Genomic DNA, 25,839 nt, shown 5'->3' with positions numbered 1-25,839 from the left:
AATCTATTGTTTAAACTCACATTCTCTCTGCTTGTGCAGCACTTAATTCCTTATTATGCAGAGATTTTCTTGGCATCATCTCTTTCTCCTCTTCATGAATGTAGCTGTGCTGCCCTTGGCAGCGTGAGTCTAGCTGGTTCAATGAAGGACACGGCTGGCTCTCAGTTGCAGTTTATGTGTTATATTAGGGTTAGCATGAGGCCACACAGGAAGTCTGATCTTGGAGCTCCACTGAAGTGTTTTCACCTTTTGTGTCAGAATAACCTTGAACCTTCTGTGATCTCTGAGTTTCCTTAGAGACATTTTGCTTAACTTACTACTCTATGAAAACACTCATAGTACACTTTCCAGTGCTCAAGCCAGGATACACGTAGAGCCATCACAGCTGTAGACAAACGTTAAATGTAGTTTCACAAACACTAAAGCACAGGCAAACACAGCTACATCAGTATTTCCCACACATAGACTTCAATCGGCTGGGCCGCCCAAGTATATTTGGCGACCCATTTTAGCATTTATTACTTAGGTTTTTTATACCTGCGAGAGAATGTTGTGATTGGTCAACTTGTGGACAATCTGCCCTCGCTCTAGCCATCTAGAGAGTGAGAAAGATGTTCTCTGGTATTATATTCCTCCTGTAAACGCACTTTATGCCGTTGTTTTGTACAAGCGTTTAAGTGCACCTGGTTGTTGCGATGTCGTTTGTTACAAACGAGGTGCTGGTAGTTCTGATAGGTTAGATAACTGAAAACCAGCTACCTCTACATGTGGCTTTCACTTGTGAAAACAAAAACTTGGGTAAAAAATCCAAAACAGTTGTGTTTTTTGGGTGACTGTATAAAACATACTGCTGCTTACAAAGAAAGTCAACAGAGCAGAAACATACTGGGAGAGGGAAACAGCAACGCGAGGCAAGCCTGTGTGTACATGAAAGGAAACATATTATGTTAATTTTCAGCTTCATAATTTTATTTTCGGTTACAATTAGAACAAGTTTACATCACATTTTACTCATCAGTTTCCTCATACTGTCCAGTGCTGCAGCACCGCATTCCCTCTCTGTATGAAATGCTCTGTTTTAGCTCCTGTCCCTTTAAGGCCCCACACCCAGTCTCTTCTGATTGGTCAGTTCACACATGCCTGACCCAGCACGGCTAACAACGACAGAGCAGCTTTGCTTAATCAATTCTTACGTGCCAAACTAGCTGCTAGGCATAAATTATGCCAATGTCTGATGTTGTGTGATGTTACAAAGTCATAGAATTAAAGGCAAGAGTACTAATGAGGCGTTTCAGGAGCAGTGTTTTCTGTGGGAGAGAGGAGCTTCTGTTGGTGCGTACTCTGACCTTTTTAACTTTCAAGATCTTTTACATGCAGAAAGACGTATATAAAACACTCAAGGAAAGGAAAAAAATACATTTGCACACTTGCATACACACACATTTAAAATCCACTCTGGCTGTGGGCCTCGTTTCCCAGCACAAAATCATTTGTAACCTTCTCAAGATCACCTTAATGAGGAAATGAGTCAGTCAGTATTTATTGTATATATGTTTCACATTATAGAGATCAAAAAGTGAACGCAATTTTCTCTTTTAGGTCCCTTTCCTGTCCTGCTTGGTTGTACTAAGGGGAGCTGTGAGTCATTTTTACTCATCCATGTCTGGTCTCATATTTCTTCCCCATTAGGCCTGCATTGCTATCCTCTGTGTTGTGATAGAGTCTAATGACTCACTGGAAATCTGCCTGGTGTTTATCAAATGTCTCAGTACAGAGCCGGTGGTCCAGAGTCAGTCCGCCCTTTTTACATTTTAACGATGTATTGGATAAACAGCTGAAAGCAGGTGATGAGCTCGTCATATATAAAGGAATATAAAGAGAGGCACTCTGCAATCATGTCTCAACGATATCACTCTGCTCTTTGCACTGTGGAAAATTATACTCTCAGAGGGGGAATGTGTTGAATTACCTCCGGCTGTCATCCGTTAGTGCACTGATAAGAATGTATTAAGAAATTGCATGTGTCAGAGATGTGGTGAACTTACACACGTAATGTTAAAATATCTCTTCATGGAGTTGAGAAACGAGGGAGGTGGGGGAAGCGTGTACATCGTTCAGTGTGTGCACTTCCCGTATTTTCCATAAGTCTGGACAGCTTCTCGGATTACAATGTTTCAGGAAGAAAGCCTGTTTAAATTTGGCTACGCTTGACTATTTACCAACATAAATAAGTGACACTATGATTTCAATTTAAGAGAGTAAATTTTCTGCAAATGTGATTTGACTCTGAGAGTATTTGAAGATCAATTGTAATCTAACTGGCTTGTTGAAGTCAGATGTTGTTAATCACATAATCAAGTAAGTTATCACACCATAGGAACGAACAAGAAACAGTATGAAGACAAATTTAAACTCATTCAGCACTCTAGAACCACATCAGAGGCTATACACCCTCGTTTTCTTTCTGTGGTTTGCATTGGTTTTCTTTTCAATTTTTGTAAAACTGCTGAAATCTGTGGTTTTCTTGTTGACCTCTATGATGCTTGAAGTTATGAAATGTTCTCCTCTTTCTTAACTTGAATTTGGCGTTGATGTGTATTTTCATGCCTTCAATTTAACTAAATTAGATTTGCTTTTTAATGAAACAAAAAATCTGTCTTATTATGGCCATACTAAAGTTTCATACAAACTTCATCATGTGCACTCCGTCATCTCCTGCGGTATGATGAATCAAGAAACATCTGTTATCAGTCTGTTCCTAATTGGAGTGGTCATAAACATTCAGTTATGTTTTCTCAGATTGTTGCAAATTATAATCATGTGAGCTCTGCTGTCATCCGTAATACAAGCACAAATGAAAATGCTTGATAGATGTTAGTGTCCTAGTTGGACTGGTTAGCTCATCTTTCACCGATCATGACCAAAAACCCCGGGGAGGCTGGTTAGTCATGCTACATCAGTAGGTTTGCATTAAACATGCAAGATGATCTTCTGGTGCTCGGGTATCTCCCAGTAGAACCACTGCCAAAAGCGAGAGGGTTTTTCCAGGAATACCAGGCCCTGCTCAACTTCCCTCCTCATCCCCCTTGCCTCCATTCTTCTAGCCCTCCTCCTCCCCCACCACCCCTCCCCTGGCACTGCGCCAGCCTTCCCTTGAATTCCATGCATTTGGTCATTTCTGGGAAACACCCATGACAGAACTGTCCAACAAACCTCAGGAAACAAAGCCTCATGGTTTGTGCTTGGGAAAGGCTAGAAGGCGCCTCTGCAGAGGGGTCGGGCAGTAGGGCAAACTGGACTTTCTAGGAATTGTTTTTGGATGGGAACATTTTATAGTTCTTTACTGTTTTTGTGTTTAAAAGACTTACCACTCTAACTTGTTCTTGCATTTTTAAGTGTGTTTCCTCTTTCTCCTTTTATAAATAGAGATTCAGGACATTAGCAGAATAACTTGTGTTGTCAGCGCAGTCAATGAACAAAAGGGCAGCTCTTTCATTGCCTCTTCAGGACACCAAATATCTCCATGGATGTTAATGTCATTGAAACATCTTACACAAAAGCTTGCTTTTACTGGTTCTGACCAGAGGCTATGCTGGCTACTTTTACTAGACTTTTCTGATTCTTTATAGGGCAATCAAAACTACTTAACACCTTCAGGGGCATGATACACCCTCAGCTGCCTTGCTCTTTCTCTATTTTAACAGTGTTGTGAATGACTCACAAATGCTCTCAATTTAGAAAGTGAATCAACGAGCATCAGACGAAGACCTTGGAACAGAGGAGCAGCAGATGGCTTTGGCTTTGTTTTATGAAAATCTTCAGCAGACCTGGCTGTATCAGCAAATATTTCTTAGCGTTGGTGTTTAAATATTTGAAATAGCAGAGAGGCACCGTTTTAGTGTTCATCTTGACAAATCAACTTGTAAATCAGATCAGTTCTCACTCACTGTGAAGAACACTGAGTGCACTTTGAAATAGTTTGGCACTCACTGCGCTGTTCTCTGTGGCAAGCTCTGTGCAAAGGAGGTTGAAACAAATACAAATCCGGGTGTAAATCACTTTAAACCTGTCTGCTTCTCTGATCTACATGTGGAAAATCTAATCCAGATGTTAAAAAAAAAGCCAGTCATGGATTCAAACGTGAAATTTTTCAATTACTTCATTACTTATGTTGAAACTGTCATTCATACGTGAAAAAAGCCAAAAACTTGTGAAAATGTGCAGCTCACACATGTTTTATTTTCACGTTAAAATATTAGTTCACACTTAAAAATAGCCAATCACTTGTGAATTGTCACATGTGAAGAAGCAAATTTCACATGATTTCGTGTGTCATATTTTGTTTCCACATGTGGAAGTATTTATTTATATGTGAAAAAAGCCAATTACTTGTGAACATTTTGAGTCCACATGTGAGATAATGATTTTCATATGTGACTTTCGTAAGGGTTGTCATCTAGATATTTTGAAGTGAAAATTTGTAGAAGCTGAAAATAATCAGAGGTGGCAAAAGCTCACACATTCTTTACTCAAGTAGAAGTACAGATACTTGTGTAGAGAAGACTGTGGTAAAAGTAGAAGTACTGATTCAACTTCTTTACTCAAGTAAAAGTAAGAAAATACAGGCTCTGAAATGTACTCAAGTATAAAAGTGAAAAGTATCCCTCTGACGGACATTTGTACCGGCTATTTCTGTGCAAAGCTAACTGAACCTCACGCCATATTAATACAATTAAAAGACTATTGACCTTAAAGGTAGAATCAGTAGGATTTGTCTGAGCTGTTCATAAACACACCAGAACGATAATTGATTGTTGAGTCTAATTCCCAGGACGTCAGATACCGACATTTTGGGTTAGTGAAGCGTCTTAAGCACAGCAACAAACTGAGAAAACAAGAAAATACAGGCAGAGGGCTGCAGGGTGTCTACAGATTCCAGACACTAACACACCTTTCTTCCCATTAGAGTCTCCCTCTCTGTCTTTTTCCGTCTTGTTGTGTCTTTTACGTTGTTTTGTCTTGCTTCGTCTACGCAAAATAAAAATATTTCATCATTCCATTAGAAAGTACAGATTTTTGCGTTAAAATGTAGGAAGTAAAAGTAAAAAGGTTTTTATAAAAATAAGTACAGCTACCTAAAAAATCTACTTAAGTGATGTAACAATGTATTTGTACTTTGTTACTTCCCATCTCTGAAAATGATGACTCTTGTTCTGTATGTCTTCCAATATCTCCTGACCACCACACCATGGAGATGACTCCACAGTCAATGACTACAACTATGTTGTATCATGTTAATAATACAAGACCAGAGAGATATTCCCCCACTCATTGTCTCTCTCCATGAAATAGTTGGCCGCATATCACCTCTCTGACGTCAGTCCCACTGATTCAGACCAGGCGTATTTACACACAGCGAGCATTACTCCTCTCCAGTTACATTTCTTTAAAATTGGCTTTATAAACTAACCTTTGCCAACTCACGGGTAGAGGCTGAAAGTTCACATCAGCCAGTTCTCAAAGTAGTTTCTTGTGTAGTCTGTAGGGCCACAGGTCAAGTTCTTTAGTTTCAAGAGTCAAGTCTCAATACTCGGCTCTTAATTCTTAATGGTTGAACCCATGAATATTAATGGTTTAGCTGACCAATGTCTGTGAAATAGTACTCTCCTGTGTTTCCATTCTGTGTCGACTAATTTGAATAAACTTGAGAAAAGGTTAGTCAGATTGCAGTCATAATTAGTAGGAAAATATTCCATAATTTCAAAAAATATTTCATCATAAATATAGTTTGGGTCAGGGCTTCAGCCTTATGGTTGCTAAAAAATGTTAGAGAATTGTGAAAAATGTCTGTTGATGTCTTCAAATTGCTTGTTTTTTTATTGACCAACAGTCCAAAACATAAATACATTTAGTGAACTTTCATATTTGACAAAGGAATAGCACCAAATCCTTGCATTTGAGAAGTGGAACCACCTGTGTTTTTGCTTGAGGAAAGACCTAAATGATAAATAGCTGACTGACTAATCGATTAACCCTAACCCTGCTTTGAATAAAGTTGGAACTTAAAGAAAATCAATAATTAAAAAATCTGAGCACAGCACAGTGCAACCGCACTGTTTAACGTTCTATTTATACCTTTGATGGATTTTATACCTTTGATGGATTCTTGTGCATAATAAGCAGCTCATTTGCAATTTTTCCTCCATATTTGTCCTCACCTTCTTTTGGTAGAGGCATCATTTGCAGCAGGAGACATGTTTTTTGATCACGTGTGGACAAAATCTGGGTGAAATCACTTTGAGCTCACCTACCACTCTGCTCTACTGAAAACCAAAAATGATGAGCCTTATCAATGAAATACAGAGATGACTTCACGTGGTTGCTCAGTGGACACACTGTCATGAAGACATATGAATCTTTTCTGCCTCTGCCTCCTTCAGGCTCTGTCTCCCAATGTGTCTTACCTTGTTTTCGCTCTGTATCTCTATTTCTATTACTCTCTCCACTGGCCTTTGTCTGTCTTGTTGCCTTTGTTTTCTACTTTCTCCAGATGCTAAGAGTGTGTGTGTCTAGTTGATCCAGACGCTGTTAATCTGGTAATCCACAATCAATATTAGCCTCATCTCTTTCCTAGAGATAAAAATGGTCTATCTGATATGTATTTTCTTTCCTTTGTATGGCTGTAAAAGGCTGCCCTTTCCCAACAAGCTTTGTTTTGGTCCCTGTCCCTTTTGCTGGTATTGATTTGGTCTATCCACATGCACTTACCTGTTTTAGACACATAACTCTCATAATATGTGGCATTTGGACAACAATCTGTATCACAAATTTTGAAAAAGTTAGCACTGATTAATTTCCTCCCATGATCAACAAATCAATCAAATGATCAGTGTATTTCTACAGTAATGGCAATGTAATACATATTTATTTAACAAAAGTGATTATCTATATACTAAGAGGTAAAGAAAGTGTGTTTCTACAGCTGAACTCACTTATCATGAATGGTACATGAGAAATGTGTAATTAGGTTATTATTGTTTGAGAAGGAGACATCAGCCTCATGGGTTTTTGTGTAATGATGGAATACAAAACTAAACTCGTCAAAGTCACGGGTCTATTTTCAGACGTGGAACCTGCCAAAACATAATTGTTTTCAGTCCAGTCATTTTCACGGTGTAGTCTTCGGTTGCGGTTTTCCTGCAGGAGTCATGTCAGTTAATTTGAATGAAAACTTAAGTTGATTTGCTAATTGAGTGAAAACCGAGGCACCTGAACTTGTGGCCTCAGAGTCACTGAGATCCTCATGAGGAATTGAGGTTAGTTCCTATCCGTGCATCTTGGTGTGTGTGTGAGAGAGAGAGAGTGTGTGTGTGTGTGTCTGAGACTGTGCTTGTGTGTTTAATGAAAAGGGAGTGGGAAGTTTTTTACATGTGCATGTTTGATCTTGTTTGCTGAAAGTTTGGCTGCGGTTACTTGTGACTTTTGATCAGAAAAACAGTCACACACAGGGCATTTTTGTCATGTTTTTGGTCACAGCCATGGTCAGTCAAAAGAGATTATTTGATTCATTGTCATCGTTTGATGTTACACAGGAAACAGTTTTTTTTTCCTTCTCTTCCTCAGTCAATGAGATTGTTTTTTATTGCCTTTAAAATAGAATAGAATGCCTTTATTGTCACGGCACAGTGTACAACAAAATTTCAGTGCAACTCCTCAGTGGTCATACAAAAAAAAAAAACAGTACACAGCAAATTGACAGACAAAACAAAATATAAAATCAAGTAAGTAGTAATACGTATCAAGTATATGATACTAAAAATTAAGGAAATTTACAGGTTTTACACCAGAATATGTTATCTAATCCATGTTTTTACTGTAATTTAAACTAAAAGATAGTGAGAGAAAAGTATTATCATTGGTAAAAACATTGTCTACAGGCAACAGTTTAAGGAAACACAATAGAAATTGCCTCAAAATATACTGAGGTTGTAAACAGTTGTATCTTGAAAGTGGTTCATTCAACTTGACTGGTTTTGGGATGAAATCAGTCAAGTTTGTTGAGTGTTGGTTTGAGGACACAGTGTGTACCAGGCGGTAGCTCCGTGTGCAGCCAGTAGGGGGAATCGACTGCTCGCGCTGACGCCATCCCCCCTCTCGCCTCCACTCCTCTCCTCCTCTCCCCTGCGTTCTCCCAGGTTGTGGAAACGCTGCAGCCCGCTGGTCTGTGTCTGGGTCCCTCTCTCGCACAGAGACGCTCAAGACCCTCCTACCGGCTGGGCTGGGGAAGGAGGAGGCAGTCTGTTCTTCTCGCAGCTTCGGACGAGCCCCCTTTACCGCCCTGTCAGTGTGGAGGAGAAGGAGAGAGAGAGAGAAAGAGAGAGAGAGAGAGAGAGAGAGTGAGTGAGGCTGAGAGACTGAGTGATAGCGAAAGCACACGCGAGAGAGAAAGAGAGAGAGCAACTGTGTGACAGGGAAAGAGAACAAGGCAGGCTGCTTAGAGGAGTGAGAGAGCCAAGGACGAAATAAGGAACACATTCTACAAGAGCAGGAAGAGGGAGGAACGCAGACGAGGGACTTCTTCTCTACTGGGCACCTAGGACACAGTCACTGTGGGGTTTTATTTCACTCATCTTCTAGCTGGAGCCCAGAGGATTGACTAACCAACCGGTGGATTTTTTAATATACGCGTGTGCCACATCATTTAGAAACTGGGATCCTTTCCCCTGTGTTATCTGCTCACTCGCTGGCTACAGACTGAGATTGCTCTCTGGTTCCGTGCTCGACTCTCGTGTTGTGATTCTGCTCCGTGCACAAAGTGCATCTGTCTGCAACCGGTGCTGAAGATATCCCCCCTCTGTCAAACAGGACGGCACGCAGCCACCATCGGATCAGACTACAGAGAGAGCGAGAGAGAGTGAGAGAGAGAGAGGGAGAGACAGTGTGTGTATGTAAGAGAGGGAAAGAGAGAGAGAGAGAGAGAGAGAGGGGCTGTGAGAGAGAGTCAGATTCACAGTGTGTTTGAGAGGGAGGCAGATTAAAGCCCAGGCGAAAGACTGGAGTGAAACAGCTTAAATAGAGAAGTGAACCTATACGTCCTCTCCCGTTTTCCTTGCCATCCCTTTCCTCCTCCTCTCCTCCTCCTCTTCCTCTCCCGTTTTCCAATATTCACAGGACTGCCAGAGCTACTGCCACCTGCACCTCTTCACGTCTTCTCTCCCCTCTTCCTCCTCTACCTCACCCTTATCACGCGTTACTATCCGATAACCAGCCACTGACGGACACGCCGCTCTCGGTTTGAGCACTTGTGGAGATATTTCCATTGATCAAGCAGTGAGAGACTGAGTGAGCATCCGCCCGGCACTGAGGCTCCGGACCAGTAAGGTTTGTCAGGAGCTTCACCCGTCAGAGGCAGACCTTCTCCGAGCTGCTGCCCGGCACGCAGAACCTGCCTTTTCCCTGGAGGATCCGGCTAGCGACACAGTGGTGCCGACAGCAAAGACAGGAATCACACAGCTCCTCCGCTGCCTCTATCCCATTGCTAGCTACTTGGCAGCTCCCGCTCCCGTGTCACCATTCCCTGCCTCAGTGCTAAGGATTCCAGCTACATGGGCAAGCGATTGGAGCAGCAGCCAATGTACCCTCAGTACACCTACTACTACCCCCACTATCTCCAGACCAAGGTATGCCGCTCTTCTGCTCTTCTTGCATTCCTCAAGCCTACTCATCTACTCCTACTCCTCTCGTCCTGCCTCCCTCCCCTCCCTCACCCTCAACGCCTCTCCCTCTCTCCCCCACCTCCTCACTTCCACCACCCTCCTTTCATCCCCCTCTCATCTCTGAGTGGAGATGGGATTTGATGGATAGCTGGCCTTGGCTGTGATGGTTTCGGATGGCAGGTACCTCGTTGGAGTTTGGATGTCTGTGTCAGTGTGTGTGTGTGTCAGTGTGTGTGTGTGTGTGTGTGTGTGTAAGGGATCAAGGATCAAGGCTGGAAGCTACTGTGAGTCCAGCCTACTAGAGCGTTACTGGGAGCTGTCCAGTAACGTCCATCCATCCCTCACCTGCAAACTGATGAGCTCTTGATGTGGTACACTGCGATGGCAAGAAGTGTAACATGTTAAATGTAACGTGTTTAGATTCAGAGGCTTTTTTAATCAAAATAACTGTCAGACAGCTCTTTTTGTGCCGTCATACATTAAACAAATGAGAGATTTAGGATCCAAATTTAATTTACTAATGAGGTATCTGCAAGGTGAATGCAGGCCGTTGTTTAAATGCTTCAATGCCACTTTTCTAAAGAGGAAAATTCAGCATTTAATTAGGAAGTTGCTAATTGACCCAATAGTACAATTGTCTTTATAATGAGTGGACAAACAGGTTATGACCTCTTCTTCTTCTATGGTGATGTTTGGGTCGGTTCAGACGGAGAGCAGGCGTGCGGAAGGCTGCTCATGTTTGCTCTAGCTGTAGTATGCATCAGTGCCTCTGGGATGGAAGCCCAGGCCTGGGCCCTGATGGCTGCCAGGACCCTGGCTGGGCGCACTACCCAGACATCATCAAGGGATTAAAATGGGAGCCTTTCGGGGATTACTCTATTTGTTTTTCTCCTACATTCGTTGCACTAATTTCGGCCCATTATTGTGTCGGTGTGATGCACGGCAATGGCTGATCGTCATACTGAAGATGCAGTTTAACTTTGTGCAATTGTTTCCTCTCATTTGGTTATAGGGCTGTTGTGTTTTATTTATTTATTGTTTAATTTTCTTTAATATTTTTTTTTATGTGGTGCTTTATTTTGACTGTTAAACATCTCCTATTATATGCCCAGACTGACAGCTACTGCTGGCTTGGGTACCAAACCTTAATACTTTTCAAGAACCGACCCAAATGTGTTCTTAGCATTCTATATAAAAATTGTGACTGGACTGGATTTTTAGGCTTGTTTTATTCTTCAATAAAATATTTCTTTATCCATTAGGAAACTTAACTTACTTCAGTTTGTATTTCAATCGGGCAAAGCTTTTTATTTAACACTAAAACATTGAGCAAAAAAACAATATTTAATTTCCCAATATGAAGGTATCTCGAAAAGGGTTGTTTTGATATTGCTGTATGCTGTTTTATTGGCTGCAGGGCTGCACATTTTCAAATGGTATTCTGCCTGAGGAATTAAAGTTAAAACATGGCAAATTTCCCCTGTTGATAACGAAGAATTAAGACAGAAAGAAATGTTTAACCAAAAAAAAAAAAAGCTAAATACTGGTGATGTTTTCATCCTTTTCCATGCGGAGCTGGTTGTGAACCGTTGCGCTTCCAGCAGGGAGGACCTGCCTGCAGCCCCACCTGGCAGTCCACTAGCTCTCCCCCTGATTTATAGTTTAATACATTTGTGCTGCTGCCATATGGCTTCCCTCTCCCTAACCACCCTCCTCCCCTACTCCTTCCATCATCCCCCTCGCCCTCCCTCCCCCTTCTCATATCTCAGAGTTGCTCATCTCGGGGGCCTCTCAATCAGGGTATGCCCCTCCATTCTCCCCTCCCTCCTGTCCACTTTTCCTTTCCCCCTCTTCCTCCCTCCTCCACTCTGTTGCAACAGGGCCCCCTGCCTCCTTCGCCTATGCTGCAGTTCACTCCCAAGGTCAGCGCAGATCCGATCTTGCCACCGTCAGCGATTGATGTATCCTTGAGCGAGCCACCAGGGTCCTGTGTCATGCAAACGAGACCCATGGTGTGGGCGTTTGGGGTGAGAAGAGCGTAAACTTCCGTTTATAAATCAGCAGCCAACGCTCTTAGTCTTTTGCATGGTTAGTTAGCGTAGCCAGTGGCCTCATAGGTGGATATGATAGAGCCACAGACGGGGTCAGTAGGAGAAAGAGAGGCGGCAGAGAGAAAGCCTGAGTGTTGGGCGATGGGGCCGAGAGGGCTGTGGCGAGCGATCTCACGCTCTCATTAATGATCATTGATAGCTCGATTACGGAGAGGGGAGAAGGGCCTTGGCTGGCAGGTTCGGTCCACGCAGTCTGCAAAATCACATGGAAGCGTGCACACACACATACTCACAAATTCTCACTGCAAGTGCCATTATTTTTTGCGCACGTACTCTCCGCTCAGATTTAGGCATCAGTGCCAAATCACACAGGTTTTTCTATCCATCTTCATTGCTGCATTCTCAAGGTATGGCCTCATTCTCCCAAGAGATGTGGGTGGGGGGCATAAATATCTTGCAAGGATAGGGAGGGGGAGTGGGGCGTAACTCATACCAAAGTGTTGCCATTCTCCTTCTCTCGCCTCCATTTTATGACGCATATTTGAGATTCTATGCATGGAAAATTTATAGAGCATCTGTTCTCATTTACAACTAAGGACTTTATGGTAAAAAAAAAAAGGAGCTTACATTGTCATAATGGCATGGCAGAATAAACTGAGGCGCCTTCTGAATTTGGGGTCCCTTTATCCCCTGTGTGTGTTTGTATTATATTCTAATTTAATGGAGTTCTCTGGTGCTGTCCAGTATGTGCTAGGCAGCCCAGATTAGAATGTGAAAGTCAGAGAATGAGATGAAACAATAACATTTGGCTTTCTATTGATTAGTGCAGTGGGGCGTAGCATGTGCTTCTCTTTAGCTGAATTATTGATTCCTGAAAGAGGATTTGTGTGTCTGTGTGTGCACGTCAGCGTGTCTGTGTGTGGCTTTTATATGAGGTTATGGCTGTGGGGAGCTGGCAGGATGCTGCTTTGATGAGAGGATCCTTTAAAGGCCCTATTTCTGTCTATTCCCCAGCTGATCAGTCCATCGAGTCATTAGCTGAAATTTGGCCTTTATTCAGCCTGTGTCTTTCCCTGTGAGTTTGATGTTTAGTGCTGTTCACAGCTTGCTGTGCATTCAACTTTAATGATAGGTAATAGATGTGCATCATAAATGAGAAAATTACAGTAAAACGCCTCGCTCTGGCCCAGTCCCTCCCCTCGCCCACGAGAACAATTACACCACACAGATCAATTATTGTTATTTCATGATAGTGTTTAGGAAAGAATATGAATTTCGACTAAATGCGTGCGCTAAGTGCCTGTTAGTCTTGGCGTGCGCTGTATCTCATTTTCTCTCAACGGCAGGCATTTTCAGTCCTCTGTTTCATTATTACGCACACAACTCTCGAAATGAACTCGCAAATTACTGATAATTTGCCTTGAATACCTGCACTAAATTCTGCCTCTGTTGTCAAATTTAGTTGGCTTTACTGTTGCTGTGACTGTATGCACACAGGTTACCTGACACTGCTGTACCCTTGTGCTGTTACGCCACTGATAGGCTAGGTCATTACATGCCTAATGTCAGCGATCGCACACACAGGCAACAAACGGCGCACGCACACACGCAAGGATGCACGACAAAAGTATATGCACATGCACACACACACACTTTGCACTGTGGCTGTGATCTAGGAGCGGGCAGGCGTCTGTGTTACAGTCAGACTAGTACATACAGAACCTGAGAAGCCGAGAGGGGCAGATTGAGGTAGATTTAGCGGCGGCTAATGTCACCGGCCTTAAGTAAACACCAGTCAATGGAGCCCTTTGAGAGGATCTGTGCCTGTGTCTGCCCCTGCCATGGGCACCATTTATACTCTGTCTAATTCTTTAGAAAAAAAATGGAGGAAGCAATGGAGCGAAGGGATGTATGCGTGTGAGGGAGAAAGAAAGAGAGCTAGGATGGATGCAATAGGGAGGGGCAAATTAAAAGCAAGGAAAAGGGTTTGGCTACATTACACGGGTTGATCCATTGTGCTGCAGAAATAATAACTGAGCCATCTAAATCCTCCTTTAATGCCTTGATAGAGGAGAAAAAGAAGCATGGAGACAACAAGGGGGAAATAGATATACATAGACAGGACAAGGAGAGCAAGTAAAATCAAAGGAAAAAAGGACTTTTCATTGAAGCAGTTATCAGTGGCGTAAAACTCAGCTAGCAGCTTAGTCCCCTCTGTCTCCGCTGATGTGGATCTGCTTTGAAGAGTTTATCACGGGCTTTTATGGCTGGAAAAATACACTTCTTAGATTACATTTACTAAAGCCCAGCCCTTTTTCCAGTCCAGGACGATATGTTCTTATTAGCACTAAGACAGGGGTAGTATAACTCATTTCCCCACTTGTAATTCCTGATATGTGCTTCACGTCTGGCTGCCCGAAACAAAATACTGTCCCTGCCTCGCTGTAAATCTTAACCCATCTCGCGTTTAGCAAGCTCAGATTGGCAGGCTTTTTAGCGAGATCGCTCAATCTCTCTTTTTTCCCCACAATCCTTCACCTCCTCTACCTTCACCACGATCAGAAGGCTTTTTGATCATTAATCAACTAATACCTCTGTTGTTTTAAGTCCTTCTACAGTACGTGTAACTGTCAGTCAATGGGGTAGACAACTCCATTTATTTGCTGTGGCTTGTGTGTACATTCACAAACATGCACGCACAGACACACACTACATAAGGGTGTATTCTTAACCCTTCTCATCTATCAACTGACAGCTCAGCCCTGTCTGCGCACCCATACATTAAGGTTGTGTGTGCATTACTGCTTCCCGCAGCCTCTCATAAGCCACAGAGCGGGATGCTTAGACCTCGCCTTCTCCATGCTGCCGTCCACATCTCATTATAGCAGCTCTTCTAGAGTGCTCTCTCGACATTGATATCCATTTTGTCAGACGAGCGAAGGAAAGACGTAGAAAGGAGAATGAAAGTTACATGGCAAGCTTTTTATTTTCCATTGGCTATATTTCTAAAGATGGGAGGAAGAACCTGTTCTGTATTAACTCCAGAGTACACAGGGGGTTATAAATGTTGCAGTAATGTTACATGTGTGTTTACATTGCACGGTTTACGAGACAGATGGTTTATGACTATGTGCAATTGTGTGCAAAAGAAGTCTATGAATATGTTTGTACTTAATGAAGTCATGGACAAACACAGTGTGTGTGTGTAACTGTGTGCTTCATAATCGGTCTAATGCTTAGGCTGAAGGTCTCAAAACCAGGCCACATTTTTCTTCTCCATTGAAGCGTCCTTGAGCAAGACACCGAACAGAGTACCTGCTCACTCACTGGAGGTCGCTGTGGAAAAGAGCACGGAGATAAATGCATCAAATATAAAATGATGTGCTCGGTGGTTGGAGTTCTCGCCCCAGGGGGATCTTGTCTCTGAACTCTCCTTCCCAGACCATCTGGAGATAACAGGCGACTGTAGCCTGTGCTGCGAGAGAGAGGAGCTCCTACCTGTTTGGTGAAATACGGCATATGGGGAGGGAAGTGGTGGAGTGAGCAGGGCAAGTTTCCTTCAACCGGAAAAACCTGGGTTAAGACACTAAATCCCCACCAGCTCCCGGAGGTACTGTTGTGAAGAGAGGCACAGACACGTACGCACATAAAAAAAAAAACCTTACTTGCATCATTTGTTAGTCAAATAAATTGTGAATGTGAAGTTTCTACCACAGGTGGTCTTTAGTATATGTAAGTATTAGAATAGAACTTTAATATACAAACATTTCAGACCCGCTAAAAAATAGTCACTAGACTAATTTTCAATTGCTTAAAGACGCACAAGTGCTCCAGAAAACAGGGAACAATAGAAAGCAGTATGCTGGCCACTGACAATGTTTACTTTTTTATATTATTTACTTAATTTTGGTTTTTCAAAATCAATGCCAACTGTTCGAGTGCTGCTTGAATGGAGACGGATAGGAAACTATGTGCAGGCCAACATCCGGAACTTTAACTCGTGTCATAGCTTTGCCTATCTGTCCGGGCGTCATGCATACATGAGTATGCGGCATGAGCTAAAGCCAATAAATACTCGTGGCTATTGCAAAGGCGTTTGACCTGGGAATGAATATCGATTGTACCACAACACATCATTCGCACCGAAGACAAAACCCAAACGTTAGTTGGTGTTATTTTTTTGTCCAGCTTTAAAAAGGTGTGTTAGATTTTTTTGTCCCATGGATGTGATGCTCTGCTCCTCCTTAGGAACACATTTTTCATGTCTTTTCTGTATTTCGGAGTATTCCTTCAGAGAGAAAGAGGCATGTGGAGTCAACATAAAGTGAGACAGAGAGAGACAGGAAAGATGTTGCTTCACACTTAGAGCCAGATGAAACGAGACACATGACGTGCCCTTCAAACCCACCAGCGCGGCAGGACTCTACAAATACACCTGCTTTTTTCCTCTTTCTTGTTTTTACTAGCATTTCTTTCTGTAACATAGTATCTGCCTGGAGCTGTCTACCCCGGCCCACTGTTTCACTCCTCTGTCGCTCTGGCAAGGGCCTCGCCTGGCGTTTTCACGCTCTATTTTCTGTCTCCCCTTTTGCCTCTGAGGAAGGTGGGGTACATTCTCAAAATGTTGTAGTGGCTGTTTATGTATGTCCCTCGCTTTTGCTGGGATCACACTTTCTTGTTCCTATTTGCACAGAGCCTCGCTTCATATTTGAATTCCCTTTCATGTTGACCCTTCTTTGTAATTACTCATTCCCATCCTCCATCGCTTTTGCGTGCTTCTTCCTTTATTTCCGGGAGCCCCTGCTGTCTGCTGGGCATGGTGTCCTGCCATCTGTGCAGGATGACATGAGTGGCCAGAGAGATATCTCCTGTGTACGACCCTTTAATACATACAGGCTGTATTAACATACAGAAGACCATATGGGATTAGATACAAGTCAAACACACATTAAACCTTTTACCATTTCAAATGAGGTATATAATTGTTCTGTGAGAATAGTGAATGTTCAAAACAAGTATAATTGTCAGGTCTGTATCCTCCTTTCTTTGCCTGGCAACATAATAGTTAATATTTTCCAACCGAAGGGAATGTATTTGAGTGATTATGTTTAGAGAAGGATTATCAACTTTGTTGAAAAAGAGATGAAGGTATTACAAACTTTGGTGAAACTTCTGTTGGCTCTTGCTGCTGCTCAATAGATACCAAATAACAAGAATGAATCCTTTCAGTGTGTGGACGTTCAATACTTGTTTCTGGATGTTTCTTCTATCCAAAGAATCAACACTAGTCTACACAGGGCAAACGCTACCTGTATTATCTGAACAGCTGAATATATTTCTGAAAGTTAACTCGGTTTGTTTCCATTTATAACTTAATTTATTGCTTGGTTGTGTTGTTTCACAGCATGTTTGACTTAACTTTCACAGCTGACTATCTCCAAAAAAGGGATGCAAAATATCTTCATATTGCAACCCCAAGAGTGATGGATAAAGTCAAGAACCAGGCTTTTTTTATGTGAACGACCTGGCTGAAAATCAAATGAGGCAGATAGTATCCTATTTGCCCCCATTTGAGAGGAAGATAGTGGAGAGCAAAAAGGGCAGAAGTGGAATCGGGTCAGGACAGGACACTGACCTGATGGTCAAGGATGTCAGGCTGCAAGTCACGTGCTGGAGAAGGGTGAGGGAGGGGGGAAGTAATTGCACCTCGTGAGAGACAGACAGACAGACAGCCAGCCAGGCAGAGAAGGGCTGTTGTTGTTCTACTGTAACTGAAGCCCTCGGTGTCTGCTGCGTCTGCCGCCCTACCTTTGGCATGCCGCTTCACACGGAGAATGCTCAGGTTGCGGGTGTAGCAAAGGAGGAGGGCGGCAGCTCGGCTTGGAAGCGTTCAGCGACTTCGACTCAGGCGGAGTAATTGCTCCTGCATTTTTAACGAGTGGCTGCCGCGTGCACTTTGAGGAGCGGCGCGTCAGAGGATCTCCACATGGCGCCCTACTGCAGCAGAATTGCCTTTTCACCTTCCTGACTGAGGGCATCTGAGGCAGGCAGAGGCTTTATTATCACGTCTAAATTTGTCCTCATCGTCGCAAATTTCATGTGTTGATCAAATGAAGCCCTTGTACTTGTAAAGTGCTGTAAAGACAAATTTCCCATGCTGATCCTGATGGCAGAGAAAAGAGAGGCAACACAGACAGTTTTGTCATACTCTTCTGGTTTAAGTTTATTATTTGGTTGTAGTCCTAGTCTGTGGTCTGCCCTGTAACCAGACATATTATGGCAAACCTAATAGCAATGAGTTCATAATCAAAACAGTCTACTATGTAGGCGATTGTCTGTGTTTCATGAAAATGTTTTCCTGGGAAGTGCTGCAAAAGGGAGTATCGTTTTTCTAAATGCAGTGTGATATATTATATATGTTGAAGTTTGATCTTTTTTGGGGGGCACCAGAGAATCAAGAGCCGGAATAAGGGACCAGGAAAGCCCAATGAAGAGAAAAGGAGAGGCAGGGAAAGATCAACAGTCTCATTTTTCACAGTGGTCTTTCATTTAGCCAATGACGTCATAGTCTGACAAAGAAAATCCTTCGCCAGCTTACATCTCACTTTGAGGAATTAGCATTTCATTTCCATTGTGGCAGCACAAACCGATGACCTGGTATTTTCACCTAGATATTCAGACGTGGAAACCAGAGGAGACACCAGCCACAGACATGCAAATGGTAGTGTAGCCTTACCACTGTGATTACTGTAGGAGGCCCCTCTCCTTAACACATATACTGGCTGCCTGCAATATTTACTCTACACAGCTGCATTAGTAGTGGCAGGCTCAATGAAAATACCATGTCACGCATAGCTTGAAAAATGGCTCCGGAAAAAGCCAATTCTGCCATGAATGAGGATAAGCAAATAGGCATGAGGGCTTGAATAGCTGCCAGTCCTGTCAGATTCCCCCCTCGCACCCAGTCACAATGAGCTCCTATACAAATAAGGATACGTGCACCAATTTAGCGCAGCAGATGAACCTTGCGAAGCCTTGTCGAGCAAGTGGGGGATTACCAAGAGCAAACAGGCCTTTCTCCCGGCTTTATTTGAGTTAAATGACTCAAGCCACCCTCTCAGATTTTGCCTGAATAGCTTCTCTGGCAGACCCTTCCACTGCTCCAGCAGCTTCTGAGGCCACAATGTGTGTGCATTAGTCATCTTATGGAAAAACACCGAGCGGGACAGGTAGGCGGCATGAATTAGATCGCAAGGACACTGATGCAGGGAGTGAGTCGAGCCAGCGGAGTCACAAACCAGGATAAATGGAAAGAAGAGAAGAGGAGAAAGCCCTCGGCATGATAGAGTCCAATTGAAGGAGAGATTATTATTCTTACCAGTAATTAGTAGCACATAAACAGCCATTGGCAACGGAATTAAAAAAGTGTCATTATGATGTGTAGGCTCCATACAAGATGCTGGGTCTCTCGCTTTTCAGTAGTTAATCACGTTGCCTCGCAGACGCCCCCTGTGCACACACAGAGAGGGTAAGGGTTCAGTATGTAGCAGATGAATGCCTGAAAATGACAAACCTTTTGGAGGGTTTGATGCAGAACACCGGTTTCCTCCTGTACAATCTGCACTGAGGCAGATGCCATCTCCTGACTCTCCCTTTTCCCCTGAATTATTAAGGTCACCCACATTTGAGAGAGAAAGAGTAGGACAGAGTGCATTAAGAAAAAGGAAATGCAAGCAGGATTCAACTCTTTCACAGGCATTTAGTAAAAAAGGTCTTGGTTTGTGCTTATTTTAAAATATGCACAATACTACTGGTACAAGTTTTGAATAAATGCAAATGTTAGTGTGTGAGTACTTTTACAGTTAATGAATACTGATGTTTTTATCTTCCAGTATTTTTTTGTCCTTGGGCTCTTATAAAAATGTTAGAAAACAGTGGCTTTGAAAAACAGTTAGTTGCTAATTCCCTCTCTGCTTTCTCTCTCTCATTAGCTGTCTTGAGTACCCTGTGGAGGACTTGTATCCATTATTTATCTCCAGCCCCAAAAAACAACAGCTGCATGCTTGTGTAATCGCCATATGTTATGCTTCTCCCAACATATTGGGAGGAATCATGCTGTATAGGGAACTTTATATCAACCCAGAGAGATCGGTATCAAGCCCCTTGAAATATTTTCCATGTTTCAGGCTGTCAAGGGAGAATACAATAGAAATTTTCCTCAACATTAAGAACTTAAATTTCACCGGTCAATTAAGCACCTAGACACCTTGATGAATATTTGGGATGCTCCAGCACCACTGGAACAGTCAGAGGGAGGGAAGGGAAGCGGGTCACATTAGGATTCAGCCGATAAAGCAATAAACCCTTGTAGGAGCTGCAGTCGGCGCCATTCAGAGCAGATTCTGTGTCCTCAGCACTTTGGGCCTGCAATTAATCACTAAGTTGACATTACCCCGCCTTCGTGAAACGTTGTATAAACACTCCGGCAATAGTGAGCCAACGTTCCCGGCCACAGACCCGGTGTAATCGTTAAGACGACTGTTGACGCTCTCTCTGAAATGTTTAGGAACTCTGTGGCCCAGTTATGTAGACTTCCTGGAGAGCGCAGGATGATCTGCTGATCTGTTTAGTTATAGATAGCAGTTTTAACAGCCAGCCGGAGCTACAGCAGGCAGCCCCCGCTCCATCATTCCCCACTCAAGGGTTATGGAGGACGCTTGGCTCTCATGGCTGATGTGCCGCAGCCTTAACTAGCATGTCGCATCTGTTTAACCCATGTGTGGGATTGTGTGTGTCTGGCATCGTACATTTCTCTGCTGGTGTGGCTGCATGGCAGTTGCCACAGTGATTTGTGAAATGGGAAGCCTCTGAGCCTGTTGAGGCTTTATTGAGAGGATAGCTGGCAGTGTGTACTCTATTGTTACCATAGTTGCCAATAGTGTGTGCTTACTTAGCCCATTGTTTGACAGCGGGTCATACGGGTTACTGTAGGCTAACGGCTGCAACCTTAAGGTGGGGTTCCGGAAGATGTTTTTTGGAATAGACTCCAAGTTGGTACAATATCAAAATTCACAAAGCTTTCTCTTCTCTTACCAAATCATGAACTTCTTCTCTGTTCTTAATGGAAGACAATTAAAGACATTCCGGTTGCTTTTCACATAAGTAGCAAGTAAATAATCTTGTCTTCTGAGTTTTAGTTCGAGCAAACATTGTCAAGTTGAGGTCCACTTTTCCAGAGCTGTCAGCCGTATCATGTGGTCTTAATCGGCAGATGGAGTTTGCATTGTTGAGCACTTTAAAGCCTGTTAATTGCTGAAATGGGTTGCCATTTGCCCAATACACTTGCGCAGCTCTTCATATACCTGGACGGCCTGCCCAAGTAAACTGTATATGTGGGAAACACCAGAAGTAGAATGCATTTGTAGACTACAGTATTTGTATGAGGCTAGTAAATTAAATATTTAGATACGTTTCCTGGTATAAAATATATATACTTTTCAACGAATCATAAGTTTGTCACCGTCAGAGGCAGAAGTTGGAAAATTGAACTGGGATATTCTGGCTCCGACTTTGACTGAAACTCAGCATTATCAATAATAGTATCAACCACTGTTTTATGTCAAAAATGAACTTTCGTGCTGGTTAATAATAACTTTATTCAAACTAACCCAATAAACCTAACATTTAGGCTTGACTAACTGATATTACCACAATTGAATGAGTCAGAGTTTCTTCCTCTTTACGTATTCATGAAGGAGGAAACTCCGTGTATACACACAGGGCATGTGAGCGAAGTTTCACACACTTTTAGAACCCCAACATACACAATGACCCACATTATCATGTGCATACATAACAGCCTGAGAGGAAACATGAGAGAGCAGGACGTTAATCGTTGAGGAAGGAGGCAGGAGGCAGAGGGGGGGCGGGCTGTATGTGAGGAAGGGTGGGAGCCCTTTAAGTTCACCGAGTTCACTAGGGGACTGACACACAGCTCACCCTCCTGCAGTCTCTCTCTCTTTCTCTTTTTCTCTCTCAACCATGGTCGATCTGAATAATTTATCTCATATAATTTATCTCTCTACCTCTCTATCTCATTCACTCTCACACACAAACAAGTTCACACACACACGCACAGACATGCAATTATCTCCCCATCCGCATAAACACACACATACACACATGCCTCGGGGGGTTGGGTCCTGGGGCTGGTGTGGAGTGAGCAAGCTGGAATCTGCACAGAGGGAAACCTGATAGGCATTCCCTGTGCCAAACACATGAGGTCACCCTGACTGACTGATCCTGCCTGCCAGCCAGCCTCCCTCCATCCCTCCACGAACGTCACATTAAAACCTTGTATCTCTGAGAAATCAACTGCAGGACTTAGGAGATTTTCTTATTGAGGCTCATGCATGTCCAGAGCTACAAAAAGAATTTTATGTGCCCTTTAGGATCATAAAGATTTTATAAATGACCACACAGACTTTAAAGTTACTCTGGTTTATTACAACTCAGGTCTTATTCCCATAATTTGAGTCATTAGTAATTACACTTGAAAGTAAATGTTGAGATTTAGGAACATGACAGCATCCCTAAAAAGACATCAGACGTGGCAAGAAATGAGCTGTCAGACAATCATGCAGGTCTAAACCAGAACCTCAGGTTGGAAAAAAATGTGTTGGGAAGAGAAAATTAATTATTACTCCCAAGGAGGTTATGTTTTCACCCGTGTGCGTTTGTTGGTTGGTTTGTCAGCAGGATTAAATGGAAAACTACATAACAGATTTCCACGAAACTTGATGAAGGATGGGTCTCAGCCCAGAATAGACCGCATCAACTTTTCATGCGGATCCGGAGAAAGTGGCAGATCTTTCTCATGTTCTTTAACATTGCGAGTTTTTTGACATTTTCTTCTAATGCATGGATCTTGATGAAAAAAGCTGTATTTAAGTGGCCATTTTGTGCCATTTTGGTTCAAACTTTGGATCTACTCTGATTGCTGTTATTGTGATTGTGATGTACAATCCACACATTTGTAGTCCTCAGTTTTACCCTTAAAGGTGAAATATGTAAGAGTTTTGGTAAAATACATTCAAGACTTCACATAAATTATGAACAGAATGTCGAGGAATAAGAGTTTTGACGTTGTGACGTCTATGAATTTTAATGTTTAGCATGCTAACCAGGTAGCCCTGACCCGTCTGGGTTCAAAGCTCCTCTGCTAGCGATGTAAACACCAACACATCACTGATGCTCCAAGCTCCCCGTCCAGACCACTAGCTGTATGGCTAACTGAGCCAACTAGCTAAATGCAACTACAGTTGGCAGCAGTTAGCGGTTACTCTGGTGATATACTGTGAGCAAGAATTGAAAGTGGACAATTCTAACATATTGCACCTTTAAATAAACTTTTTAAATTATCTGGTTTAGCTGTTGCTTTCAGACTTCACCACTGAAATGATAACCATTATTATGGCCATAATTTAAAAAAGGACCAATTCTTTCATTTCCAGTGAAAAAGATACATGTACATCATAATGTTGAAAGGTTTCGTTCAACAGCAGCACTTTTCTGTGACATTCTTTTTTTCACAAATCCCACAAAAATACTTCGACAAATAAATCAAGAGAGAACCTGAAACTCATTTTGACCTTTATCACCACAATATGAATCACATGTCCTTGAGAGTCTGCAAATGGCGCTAAATATCCGCAATATAGTAAGTGTGTTGTCAGGTGTGGAAAACAGTACAGTCTGCAGTCTTTCATAGTTGATGACTATGAAAGGTTGAGATCTTAAAATGGAAAATGTGTAGCACCCGTAAGCTGGAGAGGCTTTTATCCAGAGCAGCCCTTTGAAATACCCACCCAAACCCAAACAAAACCGTCAACTCAAAGCACTGCTCTCAAAAGGACCCCAAACATGTGTTCTTTAGATCCCGGCTCCTGTTCTCTTGTCACACAAGCATGCAACATGGACACCCGCGTTCAATCAGTCTCACGCACACACACACACACTAGCGCACAATCTTTCTCTAGCACAAGCATATACACACATACCAAACCTCCCACCCCCACACGACACAAAAGTCACCTCCCGCTCCCACGCATCTCATGTTCTTCCCATATTATGCTAAAGTGGACACGCATAATTGCGCTGGCGTGGTTTGTTGTTTTTGTTGGCGGTTATCAACAGCCCCCATGATGTCTCGGACAGAGGTGATCATTGTTGCAGTAACCGCAAATCTACATCACAGCGCTCACAAATATGCTGTTTCTGTGAGGTCCAATTGTCAAGATGGAGTATTCTGGTTTTTAAACTGTAATTTGAGTAATTATATAATTACAGAGGGTCATGTGTTTTTGAGATACCATTAAAAATGAATAGCTTTAAGGTTAAGGTTAATGCTATGATGACATTTATTGTAGAGAGTGCAGTTGTTAGGACCTACTGTAACTGTGATAGTGTAACCATTTCCCCTTTATACAGGCCTAGTGGTAAAATGGGGTGAAATGAAGCGTAGAGAGAAGTCTGGGCATGTGAGACAGCTACACCTGTACTAACGCCAGAATACAAGCACTGTCATTCTAAGACCTAACTAAAACACTGTAATGACATTGCAGCTGCCAATATCAGTGCGTTGAGACATTCACAGTAACACCAGTGTTTAACATTCACTTTGCTGTTTCCCACCAGTCACAAAGCAGAGCAAGTCAATAGCAGGTTCGCTTGCATGTGTCGGCCTTTATTTTCCTGCTTGTAAGCATGAAATTTCTGTAGGCTGTAATGCTGTTTCAGATGTTTTGAGCACTCAACTACCCTGAATAACCTTCCTTCAGGAACTGACTTCCACAAGTCATTTGAGGTTGGGTGAAGTTTTAAATAAAGCTGTGGCTTTTGGCAGCTCGCTGACTCTATATGCTTTGTATATGCACAGCCGGGCACCGCCTGTGCCCAACAAGCTCTTTCGCTATCATGTTTCCAAACAGTGTGCAGTCTGAGACTTAACATCAGGCCCAGTGCCTACACATAGATGTTTAAGTTGGTTGACTATGATGCTGAAACCACATAATGTGAGGGAAAACAGCAGCTGTCAGTGTGTGTGAAGACTTTTACTCAATAGCACGTCATTTTACCAAAAGCCTGTTTTAACAGTAGATGATCCGAACCTCAAATATGTTGTATTTTGCAGACAATTGTCTCAAACCTCTAATTTTGATGCTATTCCACAGCTTTGGTTTCATTGTTGACAGTCATTCAATAAGACTACATGCAGTACTTTTATTTGTGTTTATTCTTTATTCAAACTGGGGGTATTTCATTTTGGAAAAATGCTCTTTAAAGATCTATTTGCAACCCTATACTTTACTGTAATCTTTCTCTCTTTCTCAAGATATTGTGTGTGATTGTGTGTAGTTCCCCGTTTTTGTTCTTTCTTATTCTGTGTCTTTCTCCCTCTCCCCGTTTAGCAGCACAGGTTTGTGTTGTGGGTTAGAGAGGGTGAGTTAATGGAGAACGTCAAACTGGCTTGTAGCGCTGCCTTGGCTCTGACCCGTGCAGATTGTGGAGTGACCCCGGCGGTGCTGCCCTGAGCCTGTAGTTGGAATCCAATCTCCTTGCTGGGATTCGGTGCATGTTTTAGCGGTCCGCTTTGAAAACTTTGCCCCCCTGCCTTCTCCAAGCTGTCTATCATTCCTCTAATAAAACTTGGTCTGTTTCCACCTGCGATGACCCGGGTTAGGAGGGGTTTTGGGATCACAGGCGGCAGTGACACATTTGTTTAATCACATTAGACCCTTCCTGCTCCCTGCACCTACACCGGATAGAGACAGGGAAATTGGAAACAAGCTTTGTATTCTTTGGATAAAAAAGTTTTAAATATACAAAGGTAACTGCTGCTGATATTAAATACGAATAACACTCTCTGGCAGGTTTTGTGTTATACGATCGTTGTTAGGGGTTAATGAGGTGATTGAAGTGACTTACATAAAGCCACATCTAATCAATATGAAAATTTGCTTCACTGAATGACAGTTAAATCAATATGACTACATTATTCTTAAATGATCATT

General features: G+C 42.6%; 1 protein-coding gene across 3 annotated transcripts in view; it reads left to right on the top strand.

Moving 5' to 3' along the window:
* rbms3 (RNA binding motif, single stranded interacting protein) overlaps positions 1 to 25,839 on the top strand; it is a 294,917-nt gene that overhangs the window by 76,466 nt on the left and 192,612 nt on the right. The window contains exon 1 of one of the 3 annotated variants that reach the window (XM_073483023.1): positions 9,569 to 9,680. The exons of the other annotated variants lie outside the window; for them this stretch is intronic. Within the exon in view, the coding sequence (XP_073339124.1) occupies positions 9,606 to 9,680 (75 nt within the window). The 5' untranslated portion in view covers positions 9,569 to 9,605. Of the gene's footprint in view, positions 1 to 9,568; positions 9,681 to 25,839 lie in introns of those variants that run through there. 3 annotated transcript variants of the gene reach the window in all.

This window comes from Pagrus major, chromosome 16, assembly GCF_040436345.1.
Source record: "Pagrus major chromosome 16, Pma_NU_1.0".
NCBI lineage: Eukaryota > Metazoa > Chordata > Actinopteri > Spariformes > Sparidae > Pagrus > Pagrus major.
The sequence above is the reverse complement of the archived record's forward strand: the minus strand, read 5'-3'. Positions and strand labels throughout refer to the sequence as shown.